Source organism: Antechinus flavipes, chromosome 6 (assembly GCF_016432865.1).
Source record: "Antechinus flavipes isolate AdamAnt ecotype Samford, QLD, Australia chromosome 6, AdamAnt_v2, whole genome shotgun sequence".
Lineage (NCBI taxonomy): Eukaryota > Metazoa > Chordata > Mammalia > Dasyuromorphia > Dasyuridae > Antechinus > Antechinus flavipes.
The window spans coordinates 256,516,299-256,535,589 of NC_067403.1; the positions used below are offsets into that span (position 1 = coordinate 256,516,299).

Sequence of the window (19,291 nt, forward strand, 5' to 3'; positions counted from 1 at the left end):
GCCAGGGTCCACTGTGATACTGCCGCCGCCCCGACTCTGCTCTAGCTGTTGAGCAATCGGGAAGGGACCCGTCTCCCCTAGGCCTCCTTGCTCTCCTGCTGGGAAGCTCTGGTCGGGGGCTGGTGGAGGAGTTTGCTGATGCTTCCTCTACAAGGGGCTCCCAGCCTCTTTCCACCCTAATGTGCCAGTAAAACGGCCGTGTAGTGGTCCGCTTAGCTTTAGTATCTCTGACTTAACCCCCCTTCGGGGGGGGGCACATTTGGGTGCCCACCCTCTCGTTCTAAGGCCGTCAGGAGCTGGCCTTTGGACTGGATTACTTTTAGAGCTCCTCCTTAATGTCCTCGTGCCGAGGTTCTCCCCAAGGACACTCCAAGGCCTTCTCTCCTTGCCTTCCCAGCCTGACGCCGGGCCGTCGTCCAGCCCCCTCTGTCCTCCCGCACGGCTCCCCACGGCCGGCCCCGCTGCCTTTGCCCAGCCACTCTCCGGGCTTTCCTCCAGTTTCAGGGGAAGCTCAGGCTCCACCTCTCCTGCCTGAGAGGAAGGGGTGGGTGGTCAGCACATGGGAGACCGCTCATAAATGCCGCTGGATCGATGGGTGACGAGAGCCAGCCACAGTGGCTCCAGTTACTCAGCCATCCCCTCCCTACAGCAGCAGCTTGGTTTGTTGTTGCTTTGGAGAGAATCAGGCGCTCCAGCCTCTGGGTAATTACAGCCCCAGTGTCCCCTAGGACCCTCTCCTCTCCTCTGAGACTGGCCTCGGTTCCTGATTTCCCACATGTGCTGTAACACTTCATGCGGGAAATGTTTCTGATGCAGCAGTCCTGGAGGCCAGAGCCGGCCCGAGAGCGGTTGCTGGCACAGACCTCAGAACGCTTCCCTGTGGGCAGGCAGGCCCCCTGTTCCTTCTCCCGGTCACGGTGCCGAGGGAGCTCTTCCCATTCTTTCCAAGGAAAAACACTTCTCTGACTGTTTGGTTTCAGGTCTTCTTTACACTCCTAAAAATTAACATGGACCTCCTAAAGAGCTTTTGTACATCAGCAATGTCCTGCTGTTATGTGTAAGCCCCTGCAAAGGTGTTGGGGCCCACCGAGGTCCCTGGACTTCTCTTGGAGAACCCACTCCACAGGACACTTACTCAGAGTGCTCTAGGCTTTCCTAGGGATATTTTAAAAATCATTTTTGGAGACCAGTGCAACCTGGGTGAAAGAGGAGAAATTCCTGCCCACCACAGCACTCCATGCTGTCTGTCCAGGTCCCTCCAGGACTTGGGGAGCCAGAAGTTATCCGTTTTCTTTTTCCAGGTAGATGATGTATGTGCTTTTGGGTGGTTTTCTGACTCCCCCCATGGAGAGAGAAGCAGAATGCTGTATTCTGGCCTTTATGAAGTGGGCTCTGTCCCCTCAAGAATAACCGTCCCACTCTTTGCTCATTAGCTTCATGGTCGCCGATTATCCACTGACGGGCAGACCGATAATTAATGGGACTGAGCCATGTGATAGAAGGCTGGGCTCCTTCTAAGAGACAGTCCTGGAACTGAAAAGAGAGATGTAGCTCTTAAAATCGGAATAAATATAATTTCTCGTGGCTTTTTTATTCAGATTTGAGATCTTGGAAGACTTTGGGATTATTTCCATTCTACTTATCCTTGAAATCCTTTGCTTTTTGTTGCAAAGAAATTCTTTATTCTAATGTTTTAGTTCAGGCTGCTCTGGGCTGGGCTCAAAGTTGGGGACCCTCAGGAGAAGACCCTATGGGGAGGAAGCTCATCTCCCCTACCTCCCTCCATGGAGCTCGAGGTTTTCTCTTCCACTGCACTTGAGCCGTCAGGAACCTCTATCCTTGAGAAGGCCGCAGCCGTCCCCTTCCCTGCTGCTGGGACTCTGGGCATCCTGAGCTGTTGGCAGCAGCCCAGTCTCTTCCTGTCTGCACTCGGGCAGGTAACTTTCTCCCCAATGCCCAGGCCTTTTTAGCCCTGAAACTTCCTTTAGGTGGGGAGGAGACGCAGTGAAATGTGGTGAGCTCAGCAGCTTTTCCGGGTGGCTGCCGATTCCTTTCACATCCAGACCTCCTGCGCTGACTCACTGCACATTTCTCCTGGGCCTCCGCTTCCCTGTTGGTGACACGGGGGTGCTGGCTGTGTGGGAGAGTTGGGAAGAACTAATAAAAGAAACCCGGCAAGTTTGGGGCGGGGGGTGCATGTAGTGCGTCAAGAATTGGAGAAATACCCCCAAGTTTTAGACGGGCAGAGCCACCGTGGATTGGTGTGTGCCAGTGTATCTGAGGCAACAGTTTTAATCTGGGTTTCTCTTGTGTCCTTTGGATGGGCAGGATGGGACCCACAGGATCAGGATCGCTGTGTCCCCTGAATCAGCCTGGGGACAGAGCTTGGGCCGCATCCCTTCTCCGTCCTGCTCTTTGCTGTCAGTCCATCCGCCAGCCTGAATGGTTACTGCAGATGCTGGCATCTTCCTGGCTTGGGGTGACTTTTGCGACTCCCCAAGAACCTGGGGTCCTTCCGGTAGACACTGTGCCAACATTCCTCCCATTTTGGGGTGACAGTTTCACTAAAAGCTAGGATTTTTGTACCTACAAAGAAATTTGATTGCAATAAGGCCCTTTTCATAGGATATAAAGTTGTTTCTTTATTGATGCAGAATGTTGGGAAGATTGTCTTATAAAACTATTTATTATTAATTTACTAAAAGAAAATTTTGTTAAAGTTTAAAAAAACTAAAAAAACAAGACTCAGCTCAGTGCTGCCTCTCCTGAAGGTCTTTTCCCAGGGGCCCTTCCTCTCCTCTGTATGTGGCTATTTAGTGTTGTTTCTCACACTCGAATATATCCCTTGCTTCCTGGTTTTTGTCTCTTTTTATCCCGAGCACTTGGCACTGTGCCTGGCTAAGTGTAGTTAGGGTTTAATAAATCCTTATTGGCTGACTAACTTTCCAAAAGTTTCCCATGTATATAACTACCAAATCCAGGTTTTTCCCATCTATACTTGCACCAGTGATGTTTTGGAACCAAAATGGAAGGTTTGTGTTTATCCCTGTTGGCTGTCAACCTTTTTGTTGAGCGTAAAATAGCACGGCCCATTGAGGTTGAAGTTGTTTCATTCTCGTTTTGTTATCCGTGAATTTTCTACCCTTTTCAGTTTTGTCCTATGTAGACTGATGAGCAAAACCCCCAAGTCTTCCCCTAAGTCATGGACAGAGGGCAGAATCCCAGAGGCCCACTCTCCCACCTCCATCTTGTGGACCCTGTTCAGCCAACTGTTAACCTCTCTGTTCTGTTACGCTGACCGCTGACCGCGCATTAACATCTCACTCACAGAGGGATGTGGGAAATGCTGATGCTTTGTTTAAATCCACTGGATTTGTATCACCAGGCTCCCCTGATCCACCAAGGGCATTTAACTTCCTACCAGTGAACCGATCTTGGGTTCTGGTGCTTGCTGGGTTTTCTTCAAATCGCTTATTATAGAATGTTGCCATTCTGCGCTTTCTCAATTCTTGGGAGCAATCTCCCACTCATCTCCAGGAATAATAAAGCTGGGTGTGTGGGGAAACTAGAGCTGGGAATTATCTTTATTCATGAAATGGAGCAGTTAATTTATTTAACTTAACAGAGTTAAGTTACTTAAGTCTGTTGAGACCAGTTTCCTGGTGAATCTTGGCCTTTCTGTTTTTGTTGTGATTCATCTAGTATCTGCCTGAGCCTCAGGAAATGAAAGTATTTACTCATTTGTGTAAAGCCCAGCCCAGAAATAAAAGCTGCCTTTAATCTGACAGGACCCAACTCCACTCCCCAATGTCATTTTTGGTAACAACTTTTAGGTGATCGGAATCTAGTTTTAATCAGACCTTAAAGAAACCAGTATCCTGCACTGTAGTGATGAGGAAATTTCCGTAATCGGGTGACTTTGGTTTTTATTCTTTATTTCTTTTTGGCAAGGCAATCTGGGTTAAGGGACTTGCCCAGAGTCGCATAACTAGTCAGTGTCAAAGGCTGGCTCTGAATTCTGGTCTCGCTGCCTCTCAGGCTGTGACTTTCCACCGAGCTGCTTCTGCTTTCATGCTTTCCCTCAAAATCCCAGCCTAAAATTCCAAACAAGTGTCTGCTGGCCTAAAAGTGAGCTGTCGGGGACAGCAGCGAGGAGCGCTAACTGGTCCTTTGTTGCTTTTGCATTTGGGGACCATAAGGAGGAAAGCCATTTGGGGAATGGAAATGCTTTCCACTAAGGCAGAGGGAAGAACCCCAAATTTCTCCAGAAACCTTATTGGCCAGCGAATCCAAGCCAAGCCTGCAGAGGAATCCCCTCTGGGGGGATGCTCCTGCTGAGCCCTGCTGGGGGCAGGGGGCCATGGCTGTCTTTGGAGATGACTGTTGGTCACCTGGCAGCTTTTTTCCAGTCAGATCCTCCTTCAGATGCTGGAACACAGTGATCAGGGGTGTTTGGGGGCCCCAGCCTTCTTTTCCTAGTCTCTGCCAGCCTTCACGTGACATCCTTGTGACTCTCCTGGATACCCCTCAACGTGGCATCGTCCTTCCCAAATTGCCCTCTCCGTAGCTGAACACGTAGCTTCCAGCGAGAGGTGTGAGGAAGGCAGTCATAGCCCACTTGTGCCCTCTGCGTTTCTCCGAGTACAGCCAGCCATCCCAGGCTCATGCACCCTTCGCATCCTGACCAGGATGACCCGGGACTTCTCCCCTTCTCTGGGCCAGGACTGTCTTCCTTCTGTATTCCTCTGGATTAGTTCAGGGCCGGGCATATACTAAGTGGTTAATTAGAATCCGATTCATAGATAGGAAACTATTTCTGGAAGAACTGATTTCAGAGAGGGCTGGGGAGATTTACAGAAACTGATGCTGAAGGAAATGAGCAGAACCAGGGATCATGGTACACAGCAACAAGATTATATGATGATCAATTTTGATAGACTTGGCTCTTCTCTACATTGAAGTGATTCAGGGCAGTTCCAGTGGTCTGGTAATGGAGAGAGCCATCTACCCCCAGAAGGAGACTGTGGGACTGAGTGTGGATCACAACATGGTATTTTCACCTTTTTTGTTGTTTGCTTGTTTTTTTTCTTTCTCATTTTTTCCCCCTTTTGATAAGGGGAAAATGCATGAGAAATGTGGAAATATGTTTAGAAACATTGCCCATATTTAACCTGTATTGCATTACTTGCCGTCTAGGAGATGAGTGTGGAAGGAAGGGAGGGAGAAAAAATTGCAACACAAGGTGTTGCAAGGCTGAATGTTGAAAACTGCATGTATTTTGAAAAATAAAAAGCTATTATTATAAAAATAAATTTTCTGTCTACCCCCTCTTTTCCATCCCTTCTCATCCTCTCCCCCTACTCGCAATACACAGTCACAGATCTGGAGGTATTGAAACATGTCTTTGGAGATGGTGGGCTACAGTTTTGCTGGGCAGTTACTTCACAGCCTTACTCGTGTAATTTAGATTTCTTTCTTTTAAAAATTTATGAAGCATTCTTTTTAAAAACTTTTTTGACTTCCAAATTCTCTCCCTCCTGCCTCTCTCTCCCCCACTTTGAGAAGGAAAATAATATACCAGTTTATACATGTGGAATCATGCAAAACTCATTTCAGTATTAGGCACGTCACACAAAGCAAGAAAAAGAAAGTAAGAAAACTACTTTGCGCTCATTGTTCATCAGTTTTTTCCTCTGGAGGTAGACAGAAAGCATTTTTCCTCATGAGAAGTTGGAATTGGCTTCCATCTCTGTATTGATCAGCCTAGCCGAGCCTTTGTCTCAAGTTGATCATCCTTACATGTCATTACCATGCACAATGATCTCCTGATTCTGTTTACTTCACTTTGTATCAGTTCATCTAGATCTTCCTATGTTTTTCTGAAACCATTTCTCAGTATTATTCCAATCCAGTCAGATGGCCCAGCTTCTTCAGCCATTTCCTAAATGATGGGCATTTCCTCACTTTCCAATTCTTTGCCACCACAAAAAGAGGAGCTATAGTTATTTTTATACATATGGGTCTTTTTACTTTTTCACCGATCTCTTTGTGGTGTAGACCTAGCAGTGGTGATTGCTGGGTAAAAGGTCTCCACGTTTAATAGTCCTTTCGGCATAGTTCCAAATTGTTCTCCAGAATGTTTGGACTGATTTACAACACCAGCAGTAGTGCACCAGTGTCCCTGTTTTCCCTTTTAGCATTTTTCATTTGTGAGAGGTGTGAGGTGATAACCTCAGAAGTGTTTTAATACATGCCGTGTTTCTCCAATCAGTAGTGATTTAGAGCACTTTTTCATATGACTACAGATAGCTTTGATTTCTTATTCTGAGAATTGCCTGTTAATATTGCTTGGCCATTTATCAATTGGAGAATTGGCTGTTTGGTTTTGTTAATAATAAATTTGACTCGGTGCCCTGTGTTTGAGAAAAGAGGCCTTTATCAGAGATTCTGGTATTACTTTATTGCCTATTATGCCTTTTATCAAGATATAGTTTCCCCGATTATTTCTTTTAATTAACTTTAATTTTGCTCTTGCTTTGTTCGAGATCATAATTGCTACCCCTGCCTTTTTTTTTCTTTTTTACTTCAGGTGAAGCATAATAGATTCTGTTGAATCACCTTTAACTTTCTTTTTCTTGTAAAAAATATCATGGGTTCTGGTCTACTTCCAAATTGTAGTGAGCTCATCCCATTCACATTCACTGTTATGATTTTGTCTTGCCATCCTATTTCATTCTGTTTATCTTTTTTTTTTCTTTTTTTATCCTGTCTCTTCTAAAAAAAAAAAAAAAGTCTGTTTTGTGTCTGTCTACTGCCTCCTTTAATCTACTCTCCCTTTTGTCATCCCCCCTTCCTTTATTAATTCCTTTCCCCTCTTCTTTCCATAGTGGATAAGATAAACTTCTATATTCAACTGAATGTATTATTAATCTGTCTATCTATGTAGCTATCCTTCCCTTTTTGACCAGTTCTCATGAGTGAATTTAAGCATTGCCTCCTCATCTCTTCCTCCATTATAAAAGTTCTTCGTTGAACACTTCTTTTATATGAGATAATTTACCCCCCTACCTTTTTCTTCCCCCCTTTCTCCTGAGCATCTCTTTCTTGCCCCTTTCTTTTTATATCCCAGTATAATCGACTCACACCCATGCTCTCTGTTTATGTAGATTCCTTATAACTTTGTAGTAATGATAAAGTTCTTGGGAGTTTCATGTATCATCTTCCCTTAAAGAAATATTAAACGGTTTAGCTTTATTGTTTTTCTAGGATTTCTTTTTCTTTACCTTTTTATGCTTCTCTTGTGTTTTGTGTTTGAATGTCAGATTTTCTAGTAAACTCTGGTCTCTTCTTCAGGAAATCCTTAATTTAATTACACGTCCTGGGTAGGTTATTCTTGGTTATAATCCTAGCTTCTTTGCCTTCCAGAATATCATATTCCAAGTACTTTGCTTCTTTAGAGTGATAGCTATTAAAATCTTTTGTGATCTTGACTGTGGCTCCTTGAGATTTAGATTATTTTTTTCTGGCTGCTTGCAGTATTTTCTCCTTGATAGGGGAGTCCTGGAATTTGGCTACAAATTTTCCCCGTTTTGGAGAGGGGGAAAGTAAGGGAGAGTGGGAGGGGGAAAAAATTGGAACTCCATATCTTAGAAAAGTAAATGTTGAAAATTATTTTAACATAATTGAAAAAAAAATACATTAACTGAGGGAGAAAATATTCTTGGGAGTTTTCATTTGGGAATCCTTTTTAAAAGGTGATGGATTGATTAAAAACAATTTTTTGACTTCTGAATCTAGAATGTTGGTGGTTTTCCTTTATAATTTCTTGAAGTATGATGATTAGACTATTTTTGATCATAGCTTTTCAGATAGTTCAGTAATTTCAAAATTATCTCTCCTCAGTGTATTAGTTGTTTTTCCAATGAAATATTTAATATTTTTAAATATGTTTTCATTCTTTTGACTTTGTTTTTTTGTTCTTGACGGAGTTGTTAACTTCCACTTGCCCAATTCTAATTTTCAAAGAATTGTTTTCTTCAAGGTTTTATAGGATGTTTTTCATTTGGCTAATTGTACTTTTTATGAATTCTTCAGGGAATTTTAATATCTCCTTTTTCCATTTGGCCTTTTCTGCCTTTTTAAGGAGTTCTTTTCTTGAGATCATTTTTTGGTATCTCTTTTACCAAGTTGTTTTCTCTTTTTGTAATTTTTTTTTTGTATCACTCATTTCTTTTTCCATTCTCTCCTCTACAACTTTTTGTCTTTTTCCTTTAACACTTCTAGGAATTCTTGTTGGGCTTAGTTGCAATTAGCATTTTTCTTTGGTGGTAGCTGGTTTCACCTTGTTGGCTTGTTCTCAGTTTGTGTTTTGGTCTTTCCTGCCATCATAATAATTGATTGTTATTTTTTCATTCTTTGTTCATTTTCTGTGGTCTAATTCTTGACATTGAACTTTATGTTAAAGTTGGGTTCTGCACATCAGGGGTAGGGAGACGCTTCAGGCTTTGGGGTGCTACTGATTTCATAGCAGTTCTAGGGCTCAGCATGTTTTCAGTGCTTCCAAGGTGGTGTGATCTCATGAAAGGTATAGTCACTTTTCTCCTATATATTTTTTATATGTATATATTTATGTATTTAATAATAGCATTTTATTTTTAAAATATATGCATAATTTTCAACATTTGTCTTTGAAAAACCTTATGTTCCAAATTTTTCTATCTCCTTCCCTCCATCCCCTTCTGCAGGCATGTGCAATTCTTCTATATCTATTTCCATGTTCATTATGCTGAATAAGAAAAATCATTTCAAAAAGGAAAACACTAAGAAAGAAAAGAAAAAGAAGCAAACAGCAGGAGAAAAGAGTGAGAATGCTATGTGATCCACACTCAGTTCCCACAGGCCTCTCTCTAAATGCAAATGGCTCTCTCCATCATAGGTCTCCTGGAATTGATCTGAATCATCTCACTATTGAAAAAAGCCACTCCATCAGAGTGGGTCATCACATAATCTCGTTGTTACTCTGTACAGTGTTCTCCCGGGATCATCGTACACGGTAACAGCAAGACTATACGATGATCGATTCTGACGGACATGATGAGATGATTCAGGCCAGTTGCATGGTCTTGTGATGAAGAGAGCCATCTACACCCAGAGAGAGGCCTCGGGGAGCCGAGTATGGATCACAACAGGACATTCTCACTCTTTTTGATGTTGTTTGCCTTCATTTTGTTTTCTTACTCGTTTATTTTCCTTTTTGATCTGATTTTTCTTGTGCAACAAGAGAATTATATAAATGTTTACACATATTGGAGTTAACATATAGTTTAACATTTTTAACATATATTGAATTGCTCCCCATAGGCGGGGGGGGGGGGGGGGGGGGGGGAAGAAGGGGAAAATCTGAAACACAAGGCTATGCAGGGGTCAGTGTTGTCAAATTATCCGTGCATATGTTTTGAAAATAAAAGGCTTTATTAAAAAAAAATACAAAACAAAAAAACAATGATCTCCTGGTCCTGCTCACTTCCCTCAGCATCAGTTCATGTAGATCTCTCCAGGCCTCTCTGAAATCATCCTGCTGGTCTTTCTTACAGAACAATAATATTCCATAGCATTCATATACCATAACTTATTAACGCTCTATAAATGCTTGCCTTGATTATCCACCATCACCCCCCAGATGTTTGCACCTTCCCCACCCCTCCCCCCTTGAGTTCAGGTCTCCTCGGAGGCTGGCTTGTCTAAGTGCTCCAGAGGCAAGGCCAGAGGGCCTTGGCCACCATTTTTCCTGTCCATGGCTCTTATTGGGAAGGATGGTGAATCGCCCCGTGGCACAGACCCCTCTGCTCCCAGAGGCCTGGTCACTGCTGCTTCTCCAGGAGATGCTTTTGGATCCTCCACCACTCCTCTAATCTCCCCCCTGGTGTTGGGCCCCGGCTCCCAGGGCCCCATCCTCTGCCCTGAACTCGGCTCTGTGGGTGTGGAGGACTCCGAGGATCATTCAGCCCTTGGGACCCTGTCGGGCTCCTGTGGCACGTTTAGGACTGGGGGTGTCCCAGGTCCAGCTCCGGCTCCTTCCCTGTCCCTCATAGCTGCCTCTTTGGCCCAGACCGAGATTGCAGCAGCTGCCTCTGCGCTGTGTCTGCTCGGACCCTGCGTCACTCCCTCTGTCTGGCTGTCCGGGCGCCGCTCCCCACGTCTGTCTCCGTGCTCCAGGCCTTCGCCCCATCCGGTCCCAGCCTCCCTGCCCTTCTGATCACCCCCAGACAACTCGTGGTTTCGTCTGTCGGATCCACTTTGCATGTGGACAGTCAGAGGGTAACTGGACAAGGCCCTAACGAGCTGATAAGGGCTTTTTAGGGCAAGAGCAAAACATTCCGACTGGATTTGTTTCTATAAACAAATAGAGCGAGCTTCCGGGGCCTCTCCCTTCCTGGCTTTGACTGGCCCTTTTTAGAGTTTATAGATGTCTTTTAAGAGGCCCCAGACAGACCTTACAGGCAGGATCCAACCCAGGGTGGTTAGAGAAATCGCTGAAGCAGTCCAGCTCTGGGTTGCCTTGGTCGGGCAGCGCCCCCCTCCCTCTCCTAAAAGGTTATTTTACTTCTGTCTCGGGACCCGGGACTCCAGGCCAGGGACGGCTTTGGCAGGTTCCGGGAGGGAGAGGTGCTTTTCTTGTTGGTCCTGAACCTGATTTGCATGGTAGTCAGAAAACCCTGGGAGAGCTGGGAGAGCCTGGAGCAGACTTCCAGCCTGACCATTGAAATGACAGAAAACAGCGGTTCGAGCTCCCAGGCATTTCAGTTTAATAAGCCACACATGCCAGCTGCCAGACAGGCCGGGCGGGCCTCTTCCACTGGCACTGGATCCTGACTACGGGGGACAGGTGCTTATACGTGAAGAGAAACAGCTGGATAACAGGGTAGCTGTTTGATTTCTTCTTGGGGCTTTCTAAATCGAGAGGGGGAGAGCAAACAGGTTTAATTCTCTGAAATCAGAAAAAGAGGTGCCTCCCTACCCCCTTCCCCCCCACCTCGGCCCCAAATAACTAGAAACAGTCAAAAGACCGTGAAAATAGTGACCGATTGGCCGGCCTGGGCCTGGTTTTCAGATAAGACCCAGGGGGGCCTGGGCTGAGTAACTGGGAGAAAAGTCCTTGCATCAGTTTTTAACTGGGTTTCTGGCTGGCATAAGCAGAGTGCTGAGTTACTGGCCCCTGAACAGCAGGGAGAGCTGGTCCAGCTTCCAGCTACCCAGGCTCCCTTCAAACGATGCAACAAAATGACATCACAATCCCCATAATTGAATAAAGCTTTTCTCACAAGACAGAAATTGGACTAGTCCCATAATTGAATAGAAATGGAATTGAGCAAACTCCAGAATTGATTCACAAGATGGAATCAGCATATTAACTCTGTTTCCATAATTCCACTTTATTTAAGAAGCCCAGAGAGAGGAAAAGCCAGAGGCAGCGGGCAGAATTCCTCTGGGAGTGTGGAAGCCACCGTGATGACCACAGGGCCTTCTTGGATGCCCCCTGCCCTCCCCACGTTCCGGCCTCAGGGCTCTCTCCCCTGGGCCACACTGTCTCTAAACCAACCACCTGCGTGCTGGGATGTCCACGTTATTTTAAGTGGAAGGCCGTAGAGATTCCGGCCGTTGTCTGTTACCCACGGGTCTTTGCTTTAGATGAGTTTCAAGGGTGAAGGCTTAGCACTCAGCCCTATTTTTCAGCAATACTCTGGTTCAGATAAGGTCTTCTCCTTCCTGAGGCTGTTTCTCTGCCTTCAGAGAAAGTGATCCCTGCCTGATGGGCCCTGGCAGAGTGCTAGCTCAGTGCCCTTGACCAGTACATTGCCAAGGGCATCTGGCCAGGGGCTTGGCCGCCGTTATGCGGGATTTTTAAATCTTCACTGCTTATAAACTGGTGGAGCAGCCTGCACTCGGGAGGGAGGACTCTGCAGATCTGAAGTACAAATGAATGTTTCTGCAGGGAGAGGAGAGAAGGGTGTCGTCTGACCTTGTCAGCAGGACAAGGAGTTTCTGGTTTGGGGGTCTCTTCCCCTGAGATGGGCCAGGAGCAGTCCACACGCTTCTAGAAACCCGGAGGTCAGCATGGTCACACGCGTTACTTTTCCTTCCCGGGAAACGAGCTGCACGGGACTGCTGTGGATTAAGAAATTAGCCACAAAATGTAATTAAGTAATTTTGGAAAGGTGCCCAATTCAAGTGGTAGAAAGTCTATTAGTATCTGCTGCTTTCAGAGGGGATAATTTAAATGCTCTCTAATCTGGGTTCTTCCTGTCCAATTAAGAAGTGTCTTCTTGAGTGGAAAACACTGGGTTTTGCCATGCTCGTTGTGCTGAAAATAGTTCTCAGTGACTGGACTGAGCGAATTCCCCATGATGCTGAGAGTCCTCCCCGACTCCTCCTCAGTGATTTGGGGACAGGGGCAGCGTAGCCATGGAAGGACCCCCGGTTCGGTTCACTCCCTCTCAGAAGGGGCTGGGCTTTTTCAGAAAACAGCTACTTGGCCATTGAGAACCATGAACCGGCAGTATGCACAGAACAGAAAGGGGCTCAAAACCTGCCCAATTGCACGAATATGATAAACTTGAAAAAGAAAGGGAAACTCCCTCGAGTTGGCCATTGGATCACCGGGGCATCTTCTCGGTCCCTTGTGGCAAAGCTTCTCTGCCCTTTCCCCTTGCCGTCCAGCTTCATTGTAACGATAACCAGTCGTGAGCATCCCGGCTGCCCCGCGCAGTACAGGGAACCACAGCGCCCTCCACCTCCAGAGGCCCTGATGAACCCCGAGGGCAGATGGAAGCAGACTTGTCACTCTCTCTTTCTACAACGGGCTAATAATGGAAATGTTTTCTGGATTTCAGTTGGCTTTCTCAGTCGGTGGGGGAGAGGCTGGAGGAAAGGAGATAATTTGGAACTGAAAATAAAAAATGAAAAAAGAATTGGTGGGTAGGTATTGGACATGATGAGCACCGAACAACACGGCAGATAGGAAATAGTTCCTAACAGAGGGGTCAGTTCTGAATTAGCTAGTTACACGTGGATGCCGAATTATTAAAAGCGCAAGGGCAGCTAAAGCTAGAAGAAGAGAAATGCAAAGAGATGGTGTGCAGTTAAGGCAACTCAGGCTTGACCTGTTTATACAAGTTACTGAGGGTGAACATGGGATCCCACAGGAAGAAAAGATAAAGATACAGACTATCGTCATTTTATACAGAAACTTAATTGACGTTAGTTGTCATAACAAGGAGATCAGAAGAGCCAAAAATTCGCCGCAGTCAGTGTTTGAAATCCACGCCAGAGAGCGAGGGAGAGAGAGGAGCTCAAGGTAGCTCTGGAGAAGCGGAGAAACTTATCAATAGAATTAATCCAGTTTGGGTTCCTAGATCAGGCCCAGCAAAGGGGGGAAATGGCTCGATTAGATCCCGCATCCGGGGAAGGAAACACAGTTGAGCCCTAATGGCTCAGTCGCCATGGAGAAGCTATCCAAGGTGTCGGGGTAACCTTCCACTTAGTAATATTGTTCAAATGTGATAGAAAGAAGGGCAGGTTTTCGTGAGCATCACTACCTACACGCTGGGGCTGCTGGGAAAGGAGCCGCGGGGGTGCGAGCCTGGGTCCCCTCTCCAGTCACACAAGAGATTCCCGCCCGGCCTGCTGCCTTCCATTGTCGCCACGTTCTTTGTCGGTGGCCTTGATCCTTCCAGGGCAGGTGGAAGTATCTCATTTCCCAAATTGGCCCCTGAAGCCAGGAGGGGTTAAGTGGCAGCGAGCTCGGAGCCGACCTGTGCCTCTGGCCCAAGTCTGGGCCTGCCCCTGTTAGCCGCTGTCTGTCTGCAGCCTCCCTCCCGGCCTGTCCCCAGGGCTGTGTGAGACAGAGATCACCTGCTGGCTCTCAGGGTTCTTCATAGTACCTTTTTTCCCAAATACATGCTGACGGTTCTCACCATTCCCCTCGGCAAAACCTTGGGTTCCAGATCTTTCTCCCTCTCTCCCACCCCCCGCACCAAGACAGCGAGCATCCAGTATCGGTTAAACCTGTGCAGTTCTAGACACGTTTCCACGTCGTCCTGCTGCCCACAGAACGGGAAAAACACAAGGGGGAGAAGCAAGCAAACGAACAACCAGAGAACCAAAGGCGAGAACAGTGCACCGGGCTTGGTCCACACTCGGTGCCCGCAGTCTCTCTCTGGGTGTGGAGGGCGCTTCCTATGCTGTGAATCGTCCCGTTGTTGAGGAGAGCCAAGGAGAGGTGATCGTGGCGCTCCAAGCCCGACCTCCAGGGCTCCTTGGGCTTGGGGCTCTCTGTGAGTCTGCAAATGGGAGGGTTGGAGAGGTAGGGCCCCCCCCCCCCCACGCCTCCCAGAATCCAGAGTCCTCCTGAGCCGCCCCTCCCCCTGTGGCCCCTCCCCTTGACCTGTGACCTGTGAGTGTGAGGATCCAGTTCAGACTAAGGGCTTTGGAAGGACTAGTTATGGTGATAATGAGGAGGCTGCCCCGGTCTTGGTGGAAGCTTGTTCCTGACATAACCGTATAAGCGGGAGGTGACCTCCGAGGGAGGGCTTTGGGAGTCCAGGGAGGGCCCAGAAAAGAGAGTCCGAATTTTAGCTGCGTCTGCAGGGAAGACAGGGGGGAGGAGGAGGAGGAGGAGGGGGAGGAGAAGGGGCGCCAGGGCAGAGCGGGCTGGGGCCTCAGTCCTGTGTGCAGAAGAGCGAAGGCAGGACACTGGGGCGCTCACTGAGCAGGAGAGCCCGGGATGCCCGGGGGGGGGGTGGGAGGGAAGGGTCGGCTGCCAGCTCCCATCTCTCCCCATGCCCATCCACCCTCCCTTCAGCGCCCCCTTGTGCAGGTCTGACCACGTCACCCCCTACACGCACACTCCCCGGACTCCCCGGACTGGCTTCCTCTCCTGCCGCCCTTGTCCTTCCGGGCCCTCTGGGCTCCGCGTCCTGAGGCCCCAGGCGGGCTCTGTCCCCTGGAGGGCTCTCCCCTCTCAGCTCTAGAGCCTTCCCTGCCTTGCTCGTGGGCTGCGGGGAGCTCGTCTGGGCGCTCCCCGGGAGCCCTGCCGGCCAACCCCAGAACTCAGGCCTGGCCCCCAGGAAGCACTTACGAGGCGGCAAAGGCCTGGGACAGGCGGCAGCCGGGAAACTGGTGGCAAGGTCAAAGGGCAGACCTTGGCCGCAGATGGGACTGGTGGGGTGAGGGGGAAGGAACCCCCGAGCCTGGGACGGGTTGGGGTGCCTGAACAGCTGCCGAAGGGACCGTGGGGGTGCGATAAATCCCTTTGGCATTTCGCCTCACGGGCCCCCGGGGCCAGGAGAGAGGGGTAGATGGGAGAGTCTTCAGCAGCCCCCCCCAGGAGACCCCCCCCCCCCCCCGAGTGCCTGGTCAGTGGGCGTGGCCTGCTGAGCAGCGGGGGAGGAGGACCCACCCAGGGAGAGAGGGAGGTCAGTGGTGCGCAAGGCCCCGCCGCTCTTCGATTGGCTCACCCTGCAGGGGCTCGTGGTGGCCCTAACAGGGAGAAGAGAAGGAGGCGGGCAGCCGAGGGTAGGGGGTCCTGGAGGAGGGGGCGTGGGAGCAAGGAGGAAGACTAAGCATCCCACAAGAGGGGGAAGAAGGGAGAGATGGCAGGGCCAGAGCGGGAGCTCCCAGCCAAATGGCCCCTGCATCCATCTGTCTGCTCCAGCAAGTAGGCAGGAGATCCACCGGTGTCTGAAAGGTCTGGGGGGGAGGGGATCATAGAGCCTGAGTCTGTGGCCGACCCGAGCACTGAGCGGAGGCTGGGGCTTCAGAGGCGTGATGGGGACACGGAGGAAGGACATTAGAGCCAGAGGAGGCAGGTGGAAGCGCAAGCCCTGCATTGAGATCGTCTTCACCTGGCCCGATCGCTTCAGGAAGCGGCTGAGATGGCAGGACGATTTAGTCCATCGGACCCCCCCCCCCCATCCGTCGGCATCTCCCCCTGGCTCTCAGCCTTCCGTCCCAGCAGGCCCTGGGCCCCTGGACTGATTTGTGGCCTCTGGACCTCAGCAGCTGGCAGCGCTCTCCGGCTGGAGAAACGGGGATGTTTGGTGACCGCGACCTGGCTTGGTCAAGAGCGTCCGGCGAGTTAATTAATGCACAGTCACTAAGCCTGCTGGAAGGGGCTGCCGCCCTGGCGGGGGGTGTCCTGTGGCATCAGAGGCGGGGGAGGGGGCGGCCCTCTTCTCAGAGGCCGGGCTCCAGCGCTCGCCTTGTGTCCGGCAGGGCCGTGTCTTGGCCACAGTCTAACAGCTCCCGGGTGAACTGAAATGGCCCCAGGACCCCAAGCTGCTGCTTCCGAGGCAGCTCTGGAGCTTCCCCATCTCGGGGTGCTCGGCATGTTGGGGGGGGCGTGAAGCTTCCCATTCAGCTCGCGGTCCCCCACGTTCCCATCCTGGCTTCTGGCGCCCGGCTCTGATCCATCGGCCTCCTCTGGGGCCAACTCCAGGGTCTCTCTTTGGCCTTCAGAGCCTTCTCACACCCTTCTCCCCAGCACTTCCGCCCGTGCCCCCGGCCTCCTGGCTCTTCCCCCCATGGCCCAGCTCGGGGCTTCGTCTTGGGCCCTTCCGGTGCCTGCCGACCTCCCACAGGAAGCCCTGCCCACCCCCTCTCAATCCAGGTGCCTTCCGTCCCTTCAGGCCACTTCGCATCCTGGGTCCCTCAGAGCTGACCGGGCTCCTCGGTTGTCTGCGTTGCCCCTGCTGGGCCATGAGCTCCACGGTTGGCTGGGCTGCCTCGCCCGGAGCGGGCCCTCCCTGAATGTGGCCCGACTCCCAGCGGCCCTGCCCACCCAGGCCGTGAGAGAAGCCGGTTCCTTCCCCCAGCAGAGCAGAGACTGCTTCCTTGTTGCCTTTGGGGGAGCTCGCCCGGCCCGTGGGGCTCCTGGGGCACCGAGGGAACGCCGCGCGCCCCCAGCTGCTCCTCGTGGGCGTCTTGGCCTGTGGGGGCTCCGCAGCTGGCAGTGACAGCGGGGCACGCGTCGCCCCGGCGCAGCACTGAGGCTCCGGGGTCTCGGCCAGCAGGGAGGGGGACCTCAGTCCGCTCCATCCCCACGTGCCCCAAGGACCCGACCCTTAGTGTAGCCGACCAGGCCAGTGCTTGGGGCATTGGGGGCCGGGCAGGGGGCCAGTCTTCACACTTGATCAGTCCTTGCTGAACTTCTGGAAGGACCTAAGGTGGTCGCTTTAGAGCTAGAAGGGTCCCGGGCCACCTGGAGGGAGGGGGGCCGTGGTTGGCGAGGGCGGGAAGGGAGAGCCGGCGTGCTCAATGACAGCTGGGCAGACTCCGGGAGCCCTTCTTGGTCAAACTAACCGTCCGTGGGTGAAGGTGCAGCTCTTGGAAGGGCCTGGGGCGACCGGGACAAGAAGGGAATATGGCCTCGCCTCCGGAGCTTGGCGGGAGCCGCGCTCTGAAAACCCCCTTTACGTTACCGTCCCCGGGGAGGAGAGGTCTGGTCAAGGCCCCTCCCCCCGTGTGGGTCTGTGGGAGGGCCTGCACCGGCCACCAGCTCAGTGCTCTTGGGGACTGCTCCGGGCCTGGCCCCGCACCGTGATGTCCACGTAAGCCCACGGCTTCTCTGTGCCCCCCTTCTGGGGAGCACGGGGAGGAGGGAGCCGTGGCCGGAGGCTCCCTGGGGACGGACAGGGCCCCTCGGCCTGAGAAAAGCTGCCCTTCGTCTCCCTCCCTCGCGTTCCCTCTGACAAGCTGCTTTCTGCCCTCTCCAGGCTGTTCAACCTGACCCTGAAGAAGCTCGTCATGCTGAAGGAGATGGACAAAGACCTGAGCTCGGTGGTCATCGCGGTGAAGCTGCAGGTGAGCGCCCGCGGCCCCCCCTCTCTCCGGGCCCTGCTCAGGGATCCCGCCGTCTCCGGGGTCCGTGGGTCGGGAGGGAGCCGCCCTGGTGCTGCTGGAAGAGACTTTGCTTTGGGGGCGGGGCCTGGGGCAGAACGTGGCGGCAGCAGATGCCGTCAGCGAGGGGCGCGCCTGGCGTCGCTGGGGTCTCCGCTCCCAGGCCCGTGGCGCTCCTCCCTCAGCCTCCCGGGCCGGGGGCGCTGCTGGGCCAGCCTTTGGGCAGGAGGGGTGACGGCTGGGGACTGAACGGTGGCCGAGCTGGACACGTCCCGACCCCGTGGAATCGTCATGTTTGTGACCCCATGTGGGTCACAGGGCCGGGAGCAGGTTGGCGTTGCCTTCTCCAACTCATTTTACGGGGGAGGGAACTGAGGCAGACAGGAGGAAGCGCCTTGCCCGGGGTCTCACAGCGAGTGTCCGAGGCTGGATTTGAATTCAGTTCTTCCTGATCCCAGGCCCAGTGTGCTGTGTGCTGTGGCGCCACCTAGCTGCCATTTACATGTTGACCTCCCCCAAGGTTCTTGAGGGGCTGCCCTACTTCCTACAGAGGAGCCCAGGGCCAAGGACCCCTCCGGAGTTCTGTCTGCTCGGGACAGCAGCACGAGGGTCCTCGGGGCGGAAGGGAGGCAGGCTGGTCTTTGGGGAAGCCCCTAAGTGAGAAGCCAACTGCCCGGACCCACGGGTGAGGGAAGGGCCGGGGCAGGAGAGGGTTCCGGGGGGGGGGTCACTGCTGCCCGCTCCCAGGCCCAGAGAATCATTCACTCAGTATTGGGAGTTTGCAGAGCGCCCGGGCCCCCCACTCAGCCTGTGGCCCTTGTGATCGGTGAGAGAGTGTCGCGGCCGGGCCCAGTCTAAGGGACACCCGCTGGTTCCGGACTCCCGGGGGAGAATAGAAAGCCCCTTTCCCAAAGGGAAGGGACGCCGGCCGATGTCCCGCTCAGCTCCCCGGAAGCTTGAGGGAGTGCCCCCCTCCCCCCGAAGGTCAGCTTGTCCCCGAGTGCGGGTCTCTGGCTCCTTCCTTCTCATGGTTCTGTTGTTTTGTGGTCAGACTTTCGGTGACCGGTGTTCACTCGCTGCTCAGATACATGTCTCCTCCCCGGCCGCATAAATAAGGGGGTACGGCTTTCAGTGGGCAGCAGGGGAGACGGAGCGGTGCCACGGGAGGTGCCCCCGTGTGGCCTTGGGATGAAACGCGAGCCCGTGAGGAGAAGAAAGGCCCCAGGACTGTGCCCTACAGGGGAAGCGCCCCGGGGCGGGAGGTTCCGGAGTCAGGGGTGTCTGGGAGCGGAGCCGACCTTCCCGGTGTTCGAGGACGTTGGTTCCTCGCCATTGCAGGTCTTCAGGGAGGAGCTGGTGCCTTTTTTGGGTCTGAATTGGACCCGTCAGCAGGGGA

General features: G+C 51.5%; 1 protein-coding gene across 1 annotated transcript in view; it reads left to right on the top strand.

The window, feature by feature from the left end:
* Positions 1-19,291, top strand: part of PACS1 (phosphofurin acidic cluster sorting protein 1) — a 62,951-nt gene that overhangs the window by 26,783 nt on the left and 16,877 nt on the right. The window contains exon 2 of the mRNA XM_051964000.1: positions 17,772-17,859. Within this exon, the coding sequence (XP_051819960.1) occupies positions 17,772-17,859 (88 nt within the window). The remainder of the gene's footprint in view (positions 1-17,771; positions 17,860-19,291) is intronic.